The sequence below is a fragment of the Trichosurus vulpecula genome, chromosome 1, assembly GCF_011100635.1.
Source record: "Trichosurus vulpecula isolate mTriVul1 chromosome 1, mTriVul1.pri, whole genome shotgun sequence".
NCBI classification, from domain to species: Eukaryota; Metazoa; Chordata; class Mammalia; order Diprotodontia; family Phalangeridae; genus Trichosurus; species Trichosurus vulpecula.
In genome coordinates, this window is record NC_050573.1 from 441,340,866 (window position 1) to 441,365,372 (window position 24,507).

The 24,507-nt window shown below is 37.6% G+C and overlaps 1 protein-coding gene across 3 annotated transcripts in view; it reads left to right on the forward strand.

Annotated features, from left to right (window-relative positions):
- POC5 (POC5 centriolar protein) overlaps nucleotides 1-24,507 on the forward strand; it is a 59,402-nt gene that overhangs the window by 25,723 nt on the left and 9,172 nt on the right. For all 3 annotated transcript variants that reach the window (XM_036756460.1, XM_036756541.1, XM_036756619.1), the window contains 6 exons: nucleotides 1,142-1,318; nucleotides 3,841-3,945; nucleotides 5,578-5,757; nucleotides 11,259-11,412; nucleotides 17,923-18,053; nucleotides 22,121-22,300. In XM_036756460.1, the coding sequence (XP_036612355.1) occupies nucleotides 1,142-1,318; nucleotides 3,841-3,945; nucleotides 5,578-5,757; nucleotides 11,259-11,412; nucleotides 17,923-18,053; nucleotides 22,121-22,300 (927 nt within the window). The remainder of the gene's footprint in view (nucleotides 1-1,141; nucleotides 1,319-3,840; nucleotides 3,946-5,577; nucleotides 5,758-11,258; nucleotides 11,413-17,922; nucleotides 18,054-22,120; nucleotides 22,301-24,507) is intronic.

Sequence of the window (24,507 nt, forward strand, 5' to 3'; positions counted from 1 at the left end):
AATATACTGTGTTGGAATCTGCTGTCATCTTGCCATAGGATGTCTGTCTACAGTGTTCAGAAGAACAAATTAATACTTAATTTCATTTTTGTTCATAATTATATGTGTGTGAATAATGTATGTATGTATGTATTACAACAAACTCACAATTGGAAAATGATTTTTAAAAATTTGACCCACCAAAGAAAGACATAAGTTACGTGCATGGAGAAACTGTAGTCCCCATAAGTTTTGGTATATTTTTATTTGTTATTCTTTGGAGCTATAGAGTCTAGAAACAATCATCTTTATTTCTAATTCTACTACATCCCTACATACAACCAGTAACTTCAACTGGCTGTACCCCACATGGCTCATCCTTGTCTCCTTTCCTACCTAACTGATGCCATTTCAACCACTTGAAATGTCCAGCCCCCAACCTGCCTATCAAAATCATACCCAACTCCATTGATACCTTCTTTGATAACTCCAGCCAAAAATCTCTCCTGAGTTTCTCATACCAGTTATTATCCATACTTCCCATAAGTGATTTATTATATATTTTCTTATACTGTGGTTATTATCAGACATAGCTTATCACCTCTTCTAGATTATAAGCTTATGGGTGATTGTATACCCACCACCTTGTAGCATGTAACAGAATACTGTTATGCATAGAATATGTTCAGTAAATATTTGAATAAATTGACAAACAGTTTAATTCTTCAGACTCCATTTTTTTCCACATTTAATATGGATATTTTCTATGAGTAATTAAATAGACCCACTCAGTGAACAGAGAGTCATTAAAATTTAGAAGGAAAAGGTTTCATATGCAGTATTTGGGGTAGAATAAGTTAATTTCTTTATCATGACTATTGGTAATTTAGTAGGTTTTGCCTGTTCATGTTATGTTTTGGAAAAATAATAGCTGATAAAGGAAAAATGTCAAACGTCAGTGTTTCCATTAAAAGACTGGGGTTTTTTTTTTTTTGTTTTTTAACCTCTAGCTCTTGTCTTGAACCACAATAATGTTGGATTAGATTTGCGTTCAGTGTGGTTTTTTTAGAGCTATCATTGGCAATAGATGGACTGTACTAAAATAGTTTAAGAAACCCCCAAATACTTATATATACCGATTATCAATTTTCTTGTTCCTCAGACAAATGTTCTTGCTGAACTAAGTAAATGGAAACTTAATTTTATTGATTGGCATGGAGCAGAAATGAAAAAAGAGAAGGACAAGCACGCAGCACAGATGAGAAGAATGCAGAACCAAGTCGATGACTTGACTGAGCTGCAGAAGACTTATGAAACTTCCGCCGGGAGAAAAGATGAGGTAATTTTTCCTCTATTTTCTTAATTTTGAATTTTAGAGCCAAAGTCTAGAAACTATTTTTGATCATTTAAGGCAGGGCTGTCCAACCTTAGGTTATCTTAGGGCCACATTAAAATAAAATAATTATTCAAGGGCCACACCTAGAATAAAAAATACAATACACTAATAGAAAGTGGGGGAACGCACGTCATCAATACGACAGGCGAAGGTGTGAAGCGTGAAAGCAAACACAAAACAATAAAGCAACAACACAACAGTATAAAGGTAGGTGCATACTGACTAGTCTGCATCATACAGATGGAACGCGTCCCACAGATGGATTGAAAATTCCGTGCGATATGTTCCATCCGTAATACCGCTTCAAAACACCAAAGAAAATTAACATCAATGAGATTTTTTATTAGTGATGGAATTAAAAAGTCTAATATGCATTCCATGCAAATTATTATTTTATTTTTTTCCCTCGTGAAAATTAAAACCCACAGGCGGGCTACATAAAATCGCACTACAGGCCATATTTTGGACAGCCCTGATTTAAGGTATCAGAAATAAAAATGCCTCCGAAATCCAAAGAGAAACATGTATCTACCTGCAAGATTTTTCACATGTACTGACGTGACATATAATCTAGAAACCTTGCCACTGCCTCCATGCAGTCAGCAAGTAAACTGTTAGTTGGTCTTGGCTGGCACTAGTATTTGGTGAAATATAACAGCCCTGGGGCAGCTAGGTGGCGCCATAGTACATAGAGTGCTTGGCCTGGAGTCAGGAAAAACTTAACTTCCTGACTTCAAATCCAGCCTCAGACACTTCCTGGCTGTGTGACCCTGGGCAAGTCACCTAACCCTGTTTGCCTCATGTTCCTTACCTGGAAAATGAGCTGGAGAAGGAAATGGCAAACCACTCCAGTATCTTTGCCAAAAAAACCCCAGATGGGGTCACAAAGAGTCAGACACAACTGAAAGGACTGAACAACAATAACATGGAGGTTTTTATCAAGAAGCTTCTAACTTGTTACTACTGCATTGCCAGGGGTATGCAGGGAATGGTAGAGTTTTCTCATTCCCTGCCAGTTTTGATTATAGGAGCTCAGAATTCCCAGTGAGTTTGGGCAGAAGGGTACCCAGGCTTCAAGGGTAGAGAGGAGTGTCCTTCTTTGTCAGTTTCATGGGATATCAGTTTCAGAAATTGGAGTAACACTTGTCTCCCAATATTTCTGTTACAGTACTTCTACCATTCCTCGGATTCCTTTTGTTATACCTCTCCACTGTGTATTCCCAAAAGCATACTATATATTAAAGAATAAGAACTTACATATATTCAATTCACAAATAACTTATCTACATGCAATTCTTTTTTTCATTTTTAAAATTGATGCCTTTTCAGGTTTTTTTCTGTGATATTAATCAATTCTGCATATATTCTCCTTCCCCCTCAGCCCCTTCCTCTCTCCACCCACCCACCACCCCCTACCTCCACTGAATCCCCCTTCCATTACAAATTAAAACATTAGATAAAACCTATTGGTAACACAAATATTCTCTACCCAAGGTAAAAATCTTTATGTGTTAACGTCAGAGAACACTGATCCTTAAACTTAGCACCTACGTTGAGATCCCCTCAGGCTAGAGACCTTATATGTCTTCCCACAGACACACACACCCCAGCCTGGGCTACTAAGAGTAGTGACCACAACTGGTGACCTAAATTACCCAATTTGAGAGGGGGCTGAGAAAGTCCAATCCTGGAGGTGTGTGGTTACCAACAAATTGGGTAGAAAGTGAATGAATTTAAGGGGAAAAGGCTAAAATTCCAAAACACAAACAGATCAGTCAGTCATCTATTTATTAAGCACCTCCTGTGTACCAGTTACTGTGCTGGGTGCTAGGAAAACTAGTACAAAGAATAAAATTCCCTATTCACAAAGAGCTTCCAGTTCCAGTGAGGGAAACAAGTACACATATAAACATGCATAATAAATGCAAATATATACACATACGCAAAGTAGTTAAATTCAAGGTAACTTCAAGGGAGAACATTAGCAGTTGGGATTAGGAAAGTCTTCTTGAAGGTGATGTATAAGCTCCATCTTAAAGGGAGAGAAACTTAGAATTAGAGGCAGAAAGCAACATAATCAGAGGCGTACAGGTGAAATGGCCAGGGCATAGGCAAAGAAGCAGGAGCAGGGTATATCAGAGACTGAGAGAAGGCCAGTTTGGCTGCATCTTAGAGTGTAGGAAAAAGGGTAGCATTCAGTGGAAAGATAGGTTAGGGCCAGGTTGTTTAGGCCTTTAAAAGCTAAACAGAGAAATTTGTATTTTATCCTAGAGGTAATAAGAAACCACTGGAGTTGCTTGCATAGGAAAGTAAAGACAAGGATTTTTCAAATATTGTTGAAATGAAAGTATGGTTGAGTATAAGAGTAATACAGAATTGTTCTATAGTCAGATTCCTTTATTGTTCATATAAAAATTGCTTTAGTACAAATTGTTAACATGATAGTATGTTCATTGTTTTTACAGGTAATTGCTACCTTGACTGAAGCTACAAGCAAGCAGAAGGAAAGAATAGATTTATTGAAAACATTCTTCCGCTGGCGGATTGAACACCTCAAGGCCAAACAGGAGGTATGTATAAAAAAACAGTGCAATAAATGCCTGTACCTAGAAGGGAGTAGAGTGATTTATTGATGCTTTTGTTGAAGTCACAGGTTTTTATTTGCTAACTGTGACAAAAACTGAATTACTGAATTTATGTGATCTCATTTAGAAGACATTTGCATGGCTCATTCCTCATAGATGCTTTTGTCATATATTGAAAAGAATTCCTCTTAAGTGCAGTGTGGCAAGGTATTGGGGTATTACTTGCTGCTGTAGGGTATGTTAATGATAATTTTTTTCACACTTAACTCGTTTTGTGACCTTGGGAGGTGATTAAACCCACAGTGCCCCAGGCAACTCTCTAAGCCTCTAAATTGCAGAACGGATTTTCATCTGCCTTAATAGAAACAGCTTCCTTATTGAAGTTCCCTCCATCGATGAAATTACAGGTCTTGGGCCTTTATTCAACATATGTAAAATATGATGATTAGAGGAAAAATATCATTCATTTCTGTTTCAGTATGATGCTAATGATACCACCTGGGCCTATGTTGCCTATATTGATTGTCACACTGAGTAGAGGTGAATTCGTTTGGTCTCTCAAACTCAATATGTCCATAACAAAATTCACTATTTTTCTCTGCTAATCCACCTCTCTTCCAGACTTCTCTATCCTGTTGAAGGCACCACCCTCTTTCCAGTCACTGAGGTTCACATCCTGGGTTATCCTCGATTCCTTACATATCCAATTAGTTGCCGACTCTTATCGTTTTTACCTCCACAAAATCTTTTGCATCTGCCCCTTAATCTCTACTTGCAAGGCCTCCAACCTAGTTCAGGCCTTAAAACCTCCTACCTAGGCTGTCACAATAACATCTTAATTGTGTACCCGTCTTAAGTTTCTCCCCTCTCCAATACATCCTCCATCCAGCTGCCACAGTGATTCACCTAAAGAATAGGTCTGACTGTGTCACTCTACTTCTCAGTAAACTCCAATGGCTTCCTGTTACCTCAAGGGACAAATACTCCTTTATTTGGCATTTAAAGTCCTTCACTGCCTGACTGACTGAAAGTGGGACACCTGATTGCAGTTTGCCTTACAAACCTTATTAAGTATTATTCCCCTTCATGAGTCTAGTCAAACTGGCTTCTCTGCTGTTTCTCATAGACAACACTTCCTCCCCCATCTCTAAACCTTTGACCAGACTGTCCCTTGTGCCTGGAATGTCCTCTCTCCCTACCTACCTCTTAGAATCTCTTGTTTCCATCAAAACTCAAGCATTACATACCAGACAAACCCTTTCCTGATCCTTCCAGATGCCAATGTCTTCTTCCTGCCAAGTTATCTTGCATTTATGCATTTATTTTGTACATTTGTTATATGAGGTTGGGCCTACCTAGCTGAGATATTTATCACCTAAGTTGGCCACAAGATGATGAATTTTTTTGATCACAGTAACTTTTGAAGAGCTTACCAAGCAGGGGTTACAGTCTATGTAGATGGCAAGTATGCCCACACTGATAAAAACCATCATTGAAGTACTGAAGTAGTATTATTTATTATTTTTAATATAGATGCATAAAGCAATATTCTGCTTTTCACACATGTTGTCTATGGACTTTGAGATTCCTTTCCCTTTTGGTATTACTTTCATTAAGGTTTATGAAGCTAAGTTTGCTGACCAGCACTACCACAAAACATTGAAGAAGAAAATCTGGAAGGCCTGGCGCTCCACAGTGAAATCACAGTGGAAAGATGCATTTGAAAAAGCTTGTCAATCCAGAGCTGAAGAAATTTGTCTCCAGATTTCCCATGATTATGAAGCTCAAATTGTAGCAGTAAGTACTTTTCGAGTTAAACTCTTTACCTTTGTATGATAAAGAAAAAGAAAATAAGCAAGAGAGCTCACTTCAACAAACACCACTTGTGATATTGTGAACTTGAATAGTACTTTTGAAAGCAGGATACTCCAAATAAGACCAGTCCAGAGAATCAGATTTCATAACTATCTTTAAGCTTAGCCTCTAAAATTTTACTCTTCCATACATAAATTTCTTTTTTTGGTCATTCACTTGTTCAACATTAAAAATAAAAATTATTCACTTATTCTTAAATACCCACTATAATGCACTGTGTTAAGCATTGTGAGAGAAATTCTTATGGAGCCTGCATCTTCTTGAGATGATTCGAATTTATGGCATGCACACTTTGAAGTTATCCTTCAAAGTGTGCATGGATGTTAACCAAAATGAAAGTGCAGATAAACCTTTTATTAATTAACAGAATGTGTACCTTAAGTATATTTTTTTGTTATGTGCTTATCTGCACCACACCTTTATTGTTGAAGACTATCTTCACAGTTTTTTGGCATCCCATAAATGTCTCCAGAGAAGGCTGAATTGATTTGTGGTGGGACAGTCTATCCAGCTAATTAGAGAAGGGCTAAGAAGTGGGGGTGAATATCAAGTAAGTTTTGGTGTCATTCTTTCATAAGTTGGTTGAGTTGTAATAATAATTTAGTTCATCAAGGCAATGAAGAGCTATAGAAGAATATTTTGAACAAAACAATTCACAGTGGTCAAAGGTGAATGACTACTGACTGTACTGAGCTTATCATGGAGGTGAGTATTTTTTAAAATGTTTTTTTTTTCAGCAGTTTTCTTTCATGATAAAATTAGATTGTTTCTGTAGAATAAAAAGGTTGGTTTTACAATGAAATAGGGAAGATATTTGAAGGAAAAGTAATTTCATAGGTTCTCAGAGTTGGAAGATACTTCAGAAGCCATAGCTGAACTCTACAACAAGTGCTCATCCAGCCTCCGCTTTAAGTGAGACATCCTCTCAAGGCAGCTCATCTCACTTTTGGACAGCATTGCTTGTTAAGTTTTTCCTTATGTTAAGCCAGAATTTTGTCCCTCTGCCTCTTCGACCCTTTACTCATTACTATCCCCTATCAACCAAGCAGCACAACTCTATTTCCTCTTTCACTTGACAGCTTTTCAGTTACTTAAAAACATCTATCATGTTCTTCCAAACCTTCTTTTCCCCAGCTAAATATCCCTAGTTCTTTCAGTGAAACATCATAATATGGACTGTAGTGACTTCACCTTTCCGGTGCCCTTCTCTGTATGCATTCCAGTTCATTAATGTCCTTCCTTAAAATGTGGCACCCAGTTCTGAGCACAATATTGAATGTGATCTGACCAAGGCCAAGTACAGAGAGCTATCACCTTTCTTGTTCTGGGCTCTATGCTTTAAGTTTTATTGGTGCTCTTTGTTGTTACATAAGAGTCATTTCTGGAATAACTCCCCTTATGACAAAGAAAAACAGGTAAGCAAAAATTCTTATACAGCGACCACATCTAACAATGTAGTCCACGCTTCTTCTTTTTTTTTTTTTTTTTTTTTGGAAAGCAAATTTTGTTTATTTATTTAATATTTTTAGTTTTCAGCATTGATTTTCACAAGAGTTTGAATTACAAATTTTCTCCCCATTTCCACCCTCCTCCCCACTCCAACATGACATTTATTCTGATTGCCCTATTCCCCAGTCAGCCCTCCCTTCTGTCACCCCACTCCACCCCATCCCCTTTTCCCTTACTTTCTTGTAGGGCAAGATAGATTTCTATGCCCCATTGCCTGTGTATCTTATTTCCTAGTTACATGCAAAAACTTTTTTTTTGAATATCTACTTTTAAAACTTTGAGTTCCAAATTCTCTCCCCTCTTCCCTCCCCACCCACCCTCTCTAAGAAGGCAAGCAATTCAACATAGGCCACATGTGTATCATTTTGTAAAGCCCTTCCACAATACTCATGTTGTGAAAAACTAACTATTTTTTGCTCCTTCCTATCCTATCCCCCGGTGTTCAATTTTCTCCCTTGACCCTGTCCCTTTTCAAAAGTGTTTGCTTTTGATTAGCTCCTCCCCTATCTGCCCTCTCTTCTATCATCTCCCCTTTTTCATCTCCTTCCTCCTTCTTTCTTGTGGGGTAAGATACCCAATCAAGTGTGTATGTTATTCCCTCCTCAGGTCAAATCCAATGAGAGCGAGATTCACTCATTCCCCCTCACCTGCCCCCTCTTCCCTTCCTACAGAACTGCTTTTTCTTGCCACTTTTATGTGAGATAATTTACCCCATTCTATCTCTCCTTTCCTCCCTCTCTCAATATATTCCTCTCTCATCCCTTAATTTGATTTTTTTTTAGATATCCCTTCATGTTCAACTCACCCTATGCCCTCTGTCTATATATATATATATGTATGTATGTATGTATGTATGTATATTCCCTTCAGCTACCCTAATACTGAGGTCTCATGAATTATACACATCATCTTTCCATGCAGGAATGTAAACAAAACAGTTCAACTTTAGTAAGTTCCTTATGATTTCTCTTTCTTGTTTACCTTTTCATGCTTCTCTTGCTTCTTGTGTTTGAAAGTCAGGTTTTCTATTCAGTTCTGGTCTTGTCACTGAGAAAGCTTGAAAGTCCTCTATTTTATTGAAAGTCCATCTTTTGCCTTGGAGCATGATACTCAGCTTTGCTGGGTAGGTGATTCTTGGTTTTAATCCTAGCCCCATTGACCTGCAGAATATCATATTCCAAGTCCTTTGATCCCTTAATGTAGAAGCTGTTAGATCTTGTGTTATCCCGATTGTGTTTCCACAATACTCAAATTGTTTCTTTCTGGCTGCTTGCAGTATTTTCTCCTTGATCTGGGAGCTCTGGAATTTGGCAACAATGTTCCTAGGAGTCTTCTTTTTGGGATCTTTTTCAGGAGGCAATCAGTGGATTCTTTCAATTTCTATTTTACCCTCTGGCTCTAGAATATCGGGGCAGTTCTCCTTGATAATTTCTTGAAAGATGATGTCTAGGTTCTTTTTTTGATCATGGCTTTCAGGTAGTCCAATTATTTTAAATTATCTCTCCTGGTCTATTTTCCAGGTCAGTGGTTTTTCCAATGAGATATTTCACATTTTCTTCCATTTTTTCATTCCTTTATAATATCTTGATTTCTCATCAAGTCACTAGCTTCCACTTGCTCCAACCTAATTTTTAAGGTAGTATTTTCTTCAGTGATCTTTTGGACATCCTTTTCCATTTGGCTAATTCTGCCTTTCAAGGCATTCTTCTCCTCATTGGCTTTTTAGCGCTCTTTTGCCATTTGAGGTAGTCTATTTTTTAAGGTGTTATTTTCTTCAGTATTTTTTTGGGGGTCTCCTTTAGCAAGTCATTGACTTGTATTTCGTGGTTTTCTCACATCACTCTCATTTCTCTTCCCAATTTTTCCTCTACTTCTCTAATTGGCTTTTCCAAATCCTTTTTGAGTTCTTCCATGGCCTGAGACCAGTTCATGTTTTTCTTGCAGGCTTTTGATGTAGGCTCTTTGACTTTACTGACTTCTTCTGGTTGTATGTTTTGGTCTTCTTTGTCACCAAAGAAAGATTCCAGAGTCTGAGTCTGAATCTGAGTGCGTTTTCACTGCCTGGCCATGTTCCCAGCCAACTACTTGACCCTTGAGTTTTTCATCAGGGTATGACTGCTTGTAGAGTAGAGAGTACTTTATCCCAAGCTTGAGGGGCTGCGCTGTTGTTTTCAGAGCTATTTCTACACAGCAAGCTCTGCCACACCAGCGTTCCTCCTCCCCCAAGAACTGCCAACCCAGACTGGACTCAGATCTTCAGCAGGCTCTGCAGTCCTGCTCTGATCCACCACTTAATTCCTCCCACCAGGTGGGCCTGGGGCCAGGAGCAACTGCAGCAATAGTTCTGTAGCTGCACCTCCTCCACTGCCCCACGAACTCCTTTCACTCAGCCCCCCAACAGTTTTTCCCACTAACTTTCTCTGTTGTCTTTGGTGTTTGTGGGTTGAGAAGTCTGGTAACTGCCACAGCTCACTGATTCAGGGCGCTAGGCCCTATTCCCCCCAGCTCCCAGTCTGGTTGGTCCTGGCTCAGCCCCCGCTGGGCTCTGCTCCCCTCCGCTCCCAGCCTCATGCGATAGACCTTACCCAGTGACCATCCAGGCTCTCCTGGGCTGGAGCCCTGCTTCCCTCTGCTATTTCGTGGGTTCTGCAGTTCTAGAATTTGTTCAGAGCCATTTTTATAGGTGTTTGGAGGGTCCTGGGGGAGAGCTTTAGGTACGTCCCTGCTTTCCAGCTGCCATCTTGGCTCCACCCCCCACGTTTCTTTTAATGTAACTTTACAAAGATACCCTGGAACCTTTTTGAGTAAATGTGAGAGTGAAGCAAAGATGCCTACTACTCCCCTCTGTTATTTGACATAGTTCTGGAAATGCCAGCTGCAATAACAAAACAAAGAAAGAAACTACAGGCATAAAGATAGGTAAAGAAGATGTAAAACTATCCCTGTTTGCTGATGATATGACGATTTACTTGAAAAATCCTAGGGAATCATCAAAGATACCAGTTGAGACAATTAATAGCTTCAACAAAGTTTCCGTCTACAAAATAAATGCTCAAAAATCAAATTCATTTCTGTATACTCGTAGTGAAAATCTAAGAAGCAATAGTAGAAGAGGAAATTCCATTCTCAATAACCACAAAATGCATCGATCTATCAAAGCACAGCAAAGATTTGTATGGATTCAATTATAAAATGCTTCTTAAAGAAACAAAGAACAACCTAAATAGCTGAAAGAATATTCAGTGCTCGTGCCTGGGCCATAGCAATGTATTAAAAATGACACTACTACCAATGTTAATTTATTCTCTTAATACTATGCCAATCAAAGGGATACTTTGTAGAGCTTGATAAAATAGTAACAGAATTCATCCGGAAGAACAAAAATTAAGAGAAATGAAAGTGGGAATAATACTGCTAGACCTCAAACTTTATGATAAGGCAGCAGTCATCAAAACTATTTGGTACTAGTTTAAAGAAAATCAATGGAACAGACTAGGCAGGGAAGAATAAGAAACAGTGGAACTTAATTTAGCTTTATATCACTGTTAATATCGTTGTTTAGTGTCCTTGGGAAGCTTTCTGAAGTGAGGGAGGGCATCTATTTCTTCATAGTTAAAGTCAACAGGTTTTTGGTTTCTGGGTTTTTGGTATCCAAGCTTCTAAAGTCCCTCAAGTTCCAGATTTTACCTCATGTTAAGGACCAAAAGGGTATGCTAATGGACACATCAGAAATAGAGGCACATGGTACTTTTTTTTTATATTTCCTATTTTAAATAAATCAAGAACACCAAAAGAAGGGATGTTCATTTAGGATTACCTGTGAAAACAGATTTACAAATGGAAAGTCATTTCTGTAGAACAGCTAAATCATTTTTTCCTGTCTAAAATCTTTATCATTCCTTTTTCTATTTTAGTTAAATGCTACTTTGGAAGCTTCAAGGACTGAGATTCAAAAACTCCAGTGTGAAAAAGAACAGTTTGAAGAGTCCATGAAAAAAGCTTTCATGCGTGGCGTGTGTGCATTAAATCTAGAAGCCATGAGTATATTTCAGGGCAGAAGTGACAGCGGTTAGTATGGCAAATAAATGTTAAAATACCATCTTATTGTTATCATATCTCTTGCCAAAATGGTGTTATCTGACTTCATACTGTTATAGAACATAAGTCTCATGAGGGCAGATGTTGCCTTTTATGTTCTTTGTGATATGAACACTTAATGTACTACCTTTGTACATAACAAATGACTGCATACATGTATATATGAAAAAGCATTTATAGTCAATCCTCATTATTTGAGGAGTCTGTATTTGCTTGCTAAAATTTATGTGTGACCTCACAATCAATACTCAGTGGTGCTTTTGAGAACAAAGCAGCAAAAAATTTGAGTTGCCCAACATACAGTCTGAGGTCAAACAAAGCAGTGCCTTCTTGTTTCACCTGTTGTACTGTAAATAAGTGTCCTTTTTTTGTTCTGTTAGGGGTTTTTTTTTTTTTTGCATTTTTCTGTTTGTTTTTGGTGATTTCATTGTTTAAATAGCCCCCAAGCGTAGTACTGAAGTGCTGTCTAGTGTTCATAAGTGCAAGAAGACTAGGATGTGCCTTACGGAGAAAATAAATATGTTAGATAAGCTTTGTTCAGGCATGAGTTGTTGGCCATGAGTAGTGTTTATGAATCAACAATGTGGTACATCCAGAAAAGGGAAGAGGAAATTCGCCAATCTGTATGTGAGGCCACTCTGGAAAGTGCTGAAGTAAATGTAATTGGAGGTTCACTGGAATCTACCCCTGTATATCATCTGGGGCAAAGGTTCAGTATTCACCAATTTGGTGTTTGCAGGAACTTTATATAAAACAGAACTACCCCAAATGACTAGAATTGACTGTATTAAGTACATACTTCAGGCCAAGCACTGTGCTAAGTACTGGTTATACAAATAAAAAAATAAAGTTCCTGCCCTCAAGGAGCCTACATTCTAATAGGGATAGAAAACTTTGAGAGAAATAGTGGCTAGGGAAGGATATTTTGTTTGGAAAGTTATAGGACTGGTGAGTGGTTGCCAAACCCTTCCCAAGAACAATGAGAAGAGCTGATCTTATTGTAGTTCCATAATACCACCACAGCATGGCATCTGTTGGGAGATGGCCATGAGGTGAAGGGTAGCTGAAAGCAGATCTAAATGTAATGGGTAGCAGAGATGACCACCAGTCAAGGCAGCTGGATCCAAGGTTGAGAGTTCATAATAAGCATTTAAGAAATGCTTGTTGAAAAGGATTTGATGTAGCCAGTTTTCAGTCAACATGGATTTTTAGCTTCATGATGGATTTCTATATTCCATGACGTTATGTCTGACAAATCATGTTATAGTCAATTCTCAATTATTTAAGCTCAGTGGAAGGTACAACAGTGCAGATAATATGTTTTACATTTTTATATTTTGTTTTTAACATCGATATTGCTGTTGTCAATAATTTTTGTGAGCATTGAGATGCTTTTCATATTCTCAAGCACTGGAAATCTCTACATTCATACTAAACTGGCCAAATTCCTTACACTGTTTTACTTGTCAAATTTTCCCTCACACAATTGTGGATTTCCAGTTTTGAAATCCGATTGCCTATCCAATCTACTTTTAGGAGCTTCCCCAACTAAATTACCATTACAGACAAATGTAAAAATTATGACAGTAGACTTATCAATAGTTGATAATTATTTCAAAGAAATGTTCAATAACTTTTTCCAGTAATATATATTAGCTATCTAGGCATTGTCATTGTGATATAATGTGGGAAAAGCATACAATAGCCAGGAGACCTAATTTCTAGTCCTGGCTCTGCTACTAACTTCTTTTATAACCTTAATGTACTGTCTCTGCCTGTTTTCTATCAAATGCAAAAATGAGGCACAAAGACCCTATGTAGAATGCCAAAATTGAACAGTACCTTGTATGCCATTTTGGTTGGATTGTTGAGTGGTTGAGAAGAGTGATGTAAAAGCTAGAAGGATAAGTTAGAGCCAAATGTTGAAGATTTTAAATGCCAGGCTACTACCCTAAAGACACTTTGGAGCTCTGATCACCATCTCCTAACCTCCTGTTTCTTTCATTGGCACACTCTTCTCAAACCTTCCTTTCATCCAGTTTCTCAGTCCTTCCTTGTTTTCAGTCTGTCTCCCCCTGTTCTGGCCTGACTTTCCTTCAGCCTGGATACTCTGGTTAGTCTGTTTATTAACAGGCACTTCGTTCTGTCCTTGAATCCTTTATCTCTTTGTCCTTCCACATTCAGCCCCTGCTAATCCTCCAGCTAAGGTCACCCACACCGTCTGCCTTCCCCCTTCCTACTCCTGAGCCACTTAACACTGCTGGGAAATTTTTTTTAAAAACCATGCCAACTTCATCCTCTACAAATTTCTAATTTTAGGTGTGCTCCTGGCAATTCTTATTCATTTCTTCTTGCCTCCTGTGTCTACAACATCCCAAGCAGTGGTTATCTAGCCTTTCCTTGTAGACCTCTAGCGAGGGTGAACCCACTACTTCCTGAGGCAGGCCATTCCATTTGGGAGCAGTCCTCATTGTTGGCAAGTTTTTTCTTACATTGAACCTAACTCTGCAATCTCCACCCATTGCTACTAGTTTTGCTGCCTTGGGACAAGCAGAACCAGCCTGGTTCCTTCTCCATGAGATAGCCCTCCAAATGCTTGAAGATGGCTATCACTTCTCTGCCTTGTACTTATGCAGCTGTTGTTTTTTTTTAACCTGAGTATAGGACTAATTTATATTTATATCTTTAAAATTTCCTCAGGCTATCATTTTAGCCTTTAGTCTTTTTTGAATCCTAACTCTCCATTGAGTGCACTAGCTATCACTCTTAGTTTTGTATCTTCAGCAAATGGGATTAGAATGCCATCTGTGCATTTATCCATGTCCCTGACAACAGTGTTACATAGCACATGGCCAAGAACTGATCCCTTGGGATCCCTGCTATAGCATGCTCCTGGAGACCTCTCTACAAGTCAGTAGTTGCCATTAATGATGCTTCTTTGGTTGTTAAACCAGTTCTGAATCCCACCTAACTGTCCCAGGTGCATCAAGCCATCTGTTAGAAGCTCTTCATCTCACTGTATCATAGAATCTCAAGAGTTAAAAGGGAACTCAGAAGCCATCCACTCCAGTCCAGATAGGAACAGGAGTCCCCTCTATGTTGGCCCTTCAAGCTTTTACTTGAAGATCTCCAGTAAAGAGGAATCCCTAGCTTCACGAAGATCCCATTATGCTTTTCAGTAGTTCTAATTGTTAGGAAGATTTTCCTGCATCAGTCCTAAATTTTCCTCTTTGCCACTTCCCCCTGTTCATCCTAATTCTGTGCTATAGGCCCACATAGAATAAGTCTAGTCTCTTTTCTATATAAAAGCCTTTCAAGTACTTGAAGACAGGTATCACTTCCTCCTAAGCCTTCTCCTGCTTAAGCAATCTCATGTCCCCATCTGGAACTCCTATCTTCAAACCTTTCATCCTTTTAGTTGTCTTCTGCTACACATTCTCCAGCTTATTAATGTCCTTTCTAAAACGTAGCACCTAGAACTGAAGACAGTACTCCAGATGAAGTCTGACCAGGCCTTCATCCTTACCTCACAACCTCCTTGTATCTTCATCCATTCTGTCCTTCTTTGTTGCCTTCTCAGAACTCTGGTAAGGTGTTCATTCTCCTTTCAAAAGCCAACTTTTCTGTGTGTTCTTTGATCATGTCCCTTCCTGTCCCCTTCATGAGATTGTCCCATTAATTATTCCCTGTCTCTTGGCTTTTTCCTCTCTGCCTATAGAAATACTCATCTTCCTCATTACAGTACCAGACCCTCAAGCTCTTGGAAGTTTTACAGAATGTCTTTTTTTTCTTTTTTTGTTTTATTTTTTTTTGAGGGGGGAAGGCAGGGCAATTGGGGTTAAGTGACTTGCCCAAGGTCACACAGCTAGTAAGTGTCAGGTGTCTGGGGCCAGATTTGAACTCAGGTCCTTCTGATTCCAGGGCTGGTGCTCAACTCACTGCACCACCTAGCTGCCCATAGAATGTGTCTTTCTTAATTCTGTGAGGCAGGTAGTTCAAGCATTGTTATCCCCATTTTATAGATGAGGAAACTGAGGCACAGAGTGATGAAGTGACCTAGGGACTACTCATCTATTTTGTCTTCAATTTAGGACTTCAACGCAGTCCTTCTGACCCCAAGCCCCAGGGCACTGTCTACTATGTTGAGCTGCATCCCAAATCAGCCAGTCACGTTACCTGCAGGTTCAATTAAGCTTTTACGTTGACCTTGTTTTAATGTCAGGACTTAGCCTGAAAATATAATTAATCCTTCTGAGGATTTGATTTCTAATGTGTAATTTCAACCTAGCAAGTGGCTTCTCTGTGCCTTCAATTTCCATATTTGTAAGATGATGGTAGGGGAAAAAATGTAGAAAAAATAACGAGATTTTAAAATTCTTCATAAGAAGTAGTTGTGTTTGTGTTAGTATTTAGTGTGATTTGTAAAGTGTAAACATATTGTTATTGAATGACAGGTTTAAAATTTTAAATGGCAGGTTGATGGTATGAGGGAAGAAGCCACTGGCATAAGAGTTGAGACCCAGGTTCTAGGTTCTAGGTTGTTACGTTTTCAAGCTACTAACGTTGCTATGTGCCTATGAAGCTTCCCCTTGTCTCCATATCCCCATGTAGGAAAGAGGTTGAATCTTCTATAAGGTGTCTGACAACACATTATAGATTTTAAAAGTTTGTGTGTGTGTGTGCGTGTGTGTGTCTGTGTCTGTGTGTGATTTTTTTGTCCAGACTTTTGATTTAATCAGCATTGGGAATACCTAATGAGGAAAACTATCAGCAACTGCCCTACACTTTATATAGCCTTAGAAAGTTGCCTAGCATTAATAACATGTCCTAAATTTTGTGAGAATATGAGCTGATGCAGTAATAGCACTTCTTGTCCTAATGCAATATTAAAGTTCCTGTGCTGATATTTGGTTTGGATTGCCTTCACTCTTTACTTTCTACACATTAAGATTACATCGCCAAATTCATCATAAACATAAGAGGTCTTAGATATCATAAGTTGGAAATCTGAGTTTATTGTGAAGTGGCTCAAAAATGTAACAATTATACACATTTAGAATTATTAACTATATAACATGTATTAGAGTAATTTGTTTTTTTCATATGTACCTTGAATGTATGTTTTAACTGAAAAATAATTGTACTAAAACCAGAATGAATGACAAAGCAATGAATTTGAGAAGGCAGAACTGTACATTTCCATCTCAAATGGAGCACATTTCAGATGCCGTACACCAGTGATATGTTTGTCCACCTCCAGTTCTAGGTCCCTCAGAACCGGACCTGATCTCTCAGCATCTTCTATTTATTTACCTGAAGAAAGGAGTACAACATGTTGTTAACCTGTCATGGGAAAAAAAAAAAGTAAAATTATTTCAAGCTCTAGTTTTAAAGGGATACAGCTATTAAAATGGAAAGAGATTACCATCATCAATTAAATATAAATATCTTCTTAAATTAGCAACAGAAATTTTTCGATAGAATTATTTTTAAGCTACAAAAATGTTGCAAAGTTTACCTTATTTTGCAGTGGAGGTGAGTGGAGAAGATAATAAAGTGTGTGCCAAGCTCTTTTAAAAATATGGAACTTATAGGAAAAAAAGGAAAAACAGTGAAAGAAGTAGGGTTTTTGTTACTTGGGGTTTTTAATTTTTTCCCAGACAAAGGACAGAATTATCTAGTAAAGGAAGTAGTTTTGTTGTTATCATGGTAGTTAAATGGTTAAAATAATGATAGAAAATGAACATAGTTGCAAAGTAGAAAGAAACCTAGGTTTGCAGTTGGGAGACCTAGACTGAGTCCCGTCTTTGCCACTTTCTGCTTCTAGCAAGTCACATAACTCTTGAAGGTCCCAACTTCCTAATGTAAAGAGAGGACATTGGACTAGCTGATCTCTAAAGCTCCTTACAGCTCTAAATATTAGGATCCAAATTAAAAGGGTACAAATACAAGGGAGTGTTGCCCTGGGTTTTCAGGTATTTGAAACTTTCTGCATTTTAATATTATGATACCAAAGGTATCAACTTGTAGTGACAGGACAAGAAGAAAAGCAGACTTCTTACTTTCAATTTTAAAACCAGCCAAGTACAGTACATATTTTTATATTTTTTATTTAAGAATGAAAAGAGAATGTTTAGACCTATTAAACACAGAAAGGAAACTGAAGTCTGAATAATTACTAATATTGATTTTAGCCAGGTATTTTGATACCAACCATATTAATCTAGTTATAACCAGCATATGTTCAAGAATTCTGTCATCCTGGGTTTTGCTGGATTTTATGGTATCAGCTACGTAGGTATTTGGAATAGTTCTGGTTGTTTGTTTTTTTCCTGTTGTGACTGTCAGCTAATCTTTTAATTAACATCATTCTTAGGCATGTTGTGGTTTTAGCCATACTATATCTGTGTCACTGTTGAGCAATATGGTAATCAAAGAATGGGAAAGCGTTTTAATAGTGTTCATCTTTGTGTTTTTTAGGCATAGAGAGCACAAATAAGAAAGATGATTATGGTCCCAGTGGTTCAGGGAAAGATGGTTCTGTTCCTTTCGATCCTTCACTTCTCTCAGTACCAACACCAGCACCAGCACAAGCATCAACAGAAGAGATGGTCAGTACAATTTTAGGGAGTCCCTAATTTATGAACAAATCAGTTCTTACAGTTAGGTTTGGGGAAAATTTTTTATCATTGTTGTTATTTTGTTTCTTTAGGGAGTCTGGGAGAACAGACAGACTCCGAATGCACCTTCCCATAGAAGTAAGGTCATAAGTGGTTACTGGTAGTTGGGTTCCAGGCAAACCCACCCAGGCAAGCCTTGATCAGTCCATTTATTATATGGCTAAAAATATGATCTGTTCACAACAGATGGTAAAACACATTGTTGTTAGAACAACAAAAGCCATGTAGGCAAAAAATTGTATTCTTACAATACTAGTTGTTAAACAAAATGGAAAGTAAGAAAAGTGATTAAGACAAAGATTTTTGTTTCTCTCAAATGTTGGTGGTTAAGGAAAAGAAAAAGGGTTATGAAAAGAACTCTAGAAATAGCTAATGCTGATATTTTTACATGTCTGTTTTCACTTAAGCTTTTTATGACTTCCCTTTTCCTTGCTACATTTGTACCATTATGCTTTTTAGCCATATTTATAGGTTGGTTTTTGGCTCACGTAGAGAATCTAGTGAAGAAAACAAAGTGGTTTTCCTAGGTGAACTGGACAAGAGTTCTAAGTTCTACTGAAATGGAATTAAGATGGATTTGTCAATACATATGAAAAAGATTACTTGGATCTATCTGTGAATGATAAGAAAGGCATGGCACCAGAGATGGTAGGAAAAAACGTGCAAGTTTTGGCAATTGGCCACGAGGTGGTGCCGTTTTCCCAGAATAGATTAGTGCTATTCAACAAACATGTACTGTGTTCTAAGCAAAGCATGAACAATTAAAGGATTAGAAAAGGCCTTCAGTAGGATGCAGCACTTAAGTTTACCGAGACTAGGTATTAACAAGAGTCAGAGATAAAAGGGAGAGCATTCCAGGTATAGGGGACAAGCTGTACAAAGACACAGAGCAGAAGTATGGCATGAAGTATTATGTAATTAGACGTTTTTTGGAAATAACATTTACAAATGAAGTCTTGTGAAATGCCTAAATAAAAAGTAGTTGGTGAACCATTTTTCCTATATTTTTCTTCTATAATAATTCATTTTAATGAAAAGAATCATAGGATTTTAGAGCTGAAAGAAATCATCCAATCTAAGCTATAGGTGATAACAAAGGTATAGTAGATGCGTTCAGATCCTCATCTGCTACACACTGTAGCTATCACTACCCCCACACACCCTTTTATCATTTATCTACTAAGTACAGATAAGTCATGATTATTCAGGGTCTATTTGCACTACCTAGCTCAAGGATGGTTCTGACAACAGAATGAGATAATATTGATGAAAGTGCTTTGTAAGCATAAATCGTTATATAAATGTGAGTTCTTGCTTTTATTTGCTATGGGACCCTTACTTGAGAAGGAAAAGTCTTTGGAGGCTTACTACTGTTTCTCATGTGAATCTTTGGCTCAAAAATTAATTTTAACTGCTTGTTGAGTTTATTTTGTTGTTGTTGGGAGAGGGAGAAACATTTAAATGTATGTAGAAATACTGTTTTAGAAATAAGAACCTTATATGTTTAAGTATCCTTTTTGTGATTTTTCTATAAATTACCAGCTTGTTGATATATATATATTATATATATTATATATATATTATATATGCATACATATATATACACATACATATCTGAAACTCAATATAATACCATGAAAAATTCAGCTGTGTCGATGACACATTTTGATATCCTATATACAAATAATTTAAATGAGCATGAATGTGTTTGTTCAGATCTTTTACTTGAAACTTATGCTACATATTTGGATAAAACTCAGGTCTAGATTTTTCAAATTAGCTGCTTACCATGTGACCCCACCATTATTTGTATCATTGCCTTTCTATGCACCTTTGACTGTGTATGAATAATTCAACATAAGTAAATCATTAATAATAACAACAAAACTATTTGGCCAACTTCCCAACCTCAAAATAGGGACACTTTTGTGCAAATATGAACATTTGAAAAGAAAATTCTGTTTTATTCAAATTCAGTTCACTTAAATCATGAAGTAAAATAACTGGGCTAAAGTGTAATCTGAAAATGAGATAAGCATTTCTAGACTACAGCTTAAATATAAGAACTACAGTCTCCAGGCCAGAAATTACACTGGAGCAAGAAGACTATCTAGATACCAAGCTAGATACCACTGAGGGGGTAGCTACAGTGTAGGAAGGAGAGTGGTAATTACAACACCTAAAAAGTCAAAGAAAACAAAAATCCAAGAGATGATCCGGTAATAAAATCTATAGCCTCGAGATTCAGAAAGTATGACTGACAAGCAAATTTGGCCTCCTATGTAATAGAAACAACTAATTATTTAATGTTTTAAGGCTCATAATAAAAATCTCTTTTACAGCTGAGGAAATTGTAGCTTAGAGAGGTTACAAGACCTCTCCAAGGTCTTTTAGACACTAGCAGGTGTCAGAGGCCCAATCTGACCCTGGGTCTTCCTGACTGGCCAGACATAGCCCTCTTCTTTAGTATATATGCGGCCCATGACTGGAATACGGCTCTAGGAGAAGCCCTGGTTGGTGGGGTAAAAATAATGAGAACCTTTGTGGGGAGCTATGTTCCCTCTTAGGATTTGTGATAGAGAAGATAACCAAAGTGGAGGGTAGTGTGATGTGCACTGTAGCATTTGGGAGAGCAGCTTTCAAAGAGTTCATACATAAGATTCCATGACCGAAAATCTTACAAAGGAAGTCAGCTCAAGAGGGATGGGAAGCTTTCAAGAATGGAATTGGGGTGGGAGAGAGAAAAAGAAAAATTGATCTAATGAGATGGAAAAGGAATAGTTTTCTAAAAAAAGCCATGTGCTATACAGGGAATTCATCAGCCAACTTAGGTTTTAAACAACCATGCAAGAAGGTAGAATCATGAACAAGGAATAGAGGTGTGTTAAGACCAGGGTTCCTCCATCTCCCCGAAAAAGTCAGCAAAGCGGTCCTTAGGACTTGATTGGCCCCTGCCTCCCTTTATTACACTGCTTCCTGTTCACCTAAAGACATAAAAAGGCCAATTTGGTATATGTCTGAAGATTACTCAAATCACCATACCCTGCCCTGCTAACCAGACACTTTTCCAAATGGAGACAAGGGGGTCCTACATCCAGTATCTTTGCTGGATAATACTGCTGTGTTGGGGCAAAGTGAACCTTTTGTTAACTACTTAATGATTTTGGGAGTACCTCATTTTGTCCCAGCATCCAACCTGAAATAACAGGTAGCTCATGTTTAGCCTGCCCCTAACAAGAGGGTAAATACCAAAATATGGCCAAGTTTAAAGAATTGTGCCAACAGCTGGGAATCCCACTCATTCTTTGGAAGCAGCTGCTATTGTGTTAAATAAGGGAAAAGTACTTGGGTTGAAAATATGTTCTCAAAATACAGATTTTATACAAGCAAATGCCATGTGCAGTTGATTCATGTTGGACAGTAGATGGCATGCTAATCTCTACCAATTCTGATTCCAGAATTACTGAAAATTTTCCCTGTAATTTTCATTTCAACTAATTTAGATATTTTCTTCTGTTGCACTCAGTTGAAAGGAGAATGAAGGGAACAGTAGCTATATATGTCTGGGATGAATGACAAAATTTGAGCAGTGATTCAAAAAATCGGGGTGGGGGGGGGTTCCTTTTTTTATTTTCCTTTGAGGGTTTTTTTCGTATCATTTGTACATAGGGCTAAAAATACCCAAAAAATTTTCATTTCTGGGCTTTTAGTATTTTTTAAAGTCCTTATTGTATGCTAGAATGTACTTGTATCAAATTGAAGTTACCTCACTTTCAATGATCAGTATGGATTTGGCTTATTCATAATCTTATGAAATTGTGAGGTAAATTTTTTGTGCTTTGTTACTCATTTTATGGTAAGGTTTTAACTATAATTAGATGTAACACTACATAGACAATAGAGCAAAAATTGAATTGAGTATTATGAGTAGGTACAAAATAGTTGTTTCTCCAAGGTGATTATTTCCTCATTGGTTGTTTCCTTCTTTGTTCATCCAGTTTGGGCCAAAGGTTGTGACATCTGTTCAGCAGAAGGCAGGAAGAACAATTACAGCTCGGATTGCAGGGAGATCCGATTTGCCTATTAAAACCAGTAGAAATTGTGGCAATTTATCAGTAATGGGGGTCTTGCCTCCCATGAGTTCTGTTGTTATAGAAAAACATCATCCAGTCACACAGGTAAGTCCATATTCGATGACTTTTTGTAAAACATATTAGTGCAGCCCAAAAAAAGGATTTTTCTCCCTAAGAGGGAGTTTGTATTCCAGTAAACACTTTTAAAAGCCATCATGGTGCGGAATTTATTAGCAACACTGATAAAAAAAAAAAAAGTCCTCTGTTTGCTTCTTACCATGTGTTGTGTTCTCAAAAGTTTGATTTACTCAGTTGTTCTAGACCAACCTTCCTTCGACTTAGAAAGTTATTCTTTGCAGAATCATTTCCCACAAGATACTTTTGGATAGATAAAACTTCTGTAAGAACCGATCAGATGGAACAGAGAAAGAGCTGCTTGTGCTCTGGCAAGAAGAGTAAATAATATCGCTGATTTCTAATTTTGTTAATGCTTGTGTTATCAATCAGTCCCAAACAAAAAATATTCACAAAGCAGATCCAAGAGACAAAAATTATTCTCTTTTCTAAGTTTTACCCTTCTTTTAGGTAAACAATTAGATGTGTGTTTAGCTAAGTTGGATTCATTTAGCAAAGGTACCCATACCTGTAAGTAGAAATTCATGAGAAAGAAAATCATTTCTTCATCCATTTTCGGTGTTACATGATCTTCTTGTGCACTTCAGAGACCAAAGTGTTAGTGAGAGAGCCTCATTGATGATGATTTAATTATCTTCCTTCCTGAATGAAGCTGCCTGATAGGATATCAGAATGGTTAAATTAAGGAGAAGCTGGCTGGATTAATTTGATAATATAATTTCAGCAGTAGTGAACTCTAGTGAGACTGAAGACCAGAGCCAAGGAGGAAGCCAGAGTGGAAAAAGGTCAAAGCATTTGGAGGAGTTTGAATTGTTATCTTAAGCTTAATTAGTTGAATGGAATTATGTTTAACTTTACAGATGTGTGGGGTTTTTCTTTCATTTTGAACAGAAGAGATTGCTAAGTTAGCCATTTTTTTATATGTCTGTTTTTCTCCTTTTTTTCTGTTTCATTATTTAACTTAGTATTTTGAAAATAAATACTCTATTAAGGCATAAGTGACTTGGTATCTTAATCATGTTATTTCTGTTATCAGATAGCTACTAGCAAAAGTCTCAGAGTTGGATGGCATTAAGAGGTCATCTGTTCTAAGCCCTAACTCATAGGCATCTTTTGCACAACATCCCCAACAACACATAGATCACTCAGTCTCCATTTAAAGATCTCCTGTGATGGGGAACCTCCTTCTACTCTCTGAGAACGTCCATTCAGTTTGGAGACAAAGTCAGTTGTTAGAAGTTTTCCTTCATGTTGAGCCAAAATCTACCTCCTTTCATTTCTAAAACTTTTGGTCCTAGTTCTGCCCTTTGATATAAAGCAAAACTATTCTAATCCTTCTTTCCTGTGAGAACCCACCATATCAGAAGACTGAGAATGTCCTCATTAAACTTTTTCTTCTCATTCCTAGTTCCTTCAGCCAGTTGTTTTGGGCAGGTGTCATTTGGAGCTCCAACCTCATGCTGGTCCTCCTCTTCTAGATACTTTCAGCTTATGCTTATCAGGGTCCCTCTTACAACATGACAGGCTGAATGGGATGTCTTCACAGAGACTGTCCTGCCTCCCTCCCCCTTGACATTCTTCTAGTGTTAATGCAGCCAGGATCCTTTTACCTTCTTCTGACTCCCCTCTCACACTGTTGATTCAAGTTGAACTTTGAAGCCATTAAAACCCTTCTTTCTAGCCCTTTCTCCCTTGTCTTTTACCCATGCAGCTGAGTTTTTGAAACCCAAAGTAAAGGACATAATGTATCTTTATTACATTTCATCTTATTAGATTCAGCCTACTGTTTCAGTTTACCAGGTTCCTTTTGGATCCTAATTCTATCATCAAATGTACCAAATTGGCCTGAATACAAATAACATGCTTCTTTGAAATTAAAACAAATGTAATTATAGCTAAAAAATGATACTGATAATAAGCCGTTCTTGGGTTTCATTTTTTTCTTGGGCAGATTTTTTTGGAAGGTTGGGGAAGAATGCGGCCTATATCCAAACAAACATTGCATTAGCTGTCTCTCCCAACTTCATGTCATCCACAGATGTGATACATCACCTAGGCTTTCATCCAAGTCATAAAAAAATGATCAGAACTTGACCAAGGACAGAACTTTCAGTTATTCTACTGAACATTTTCTAGGTTGATATTGATCCTTTAATCACTTCTCTGAATCTGGTCAG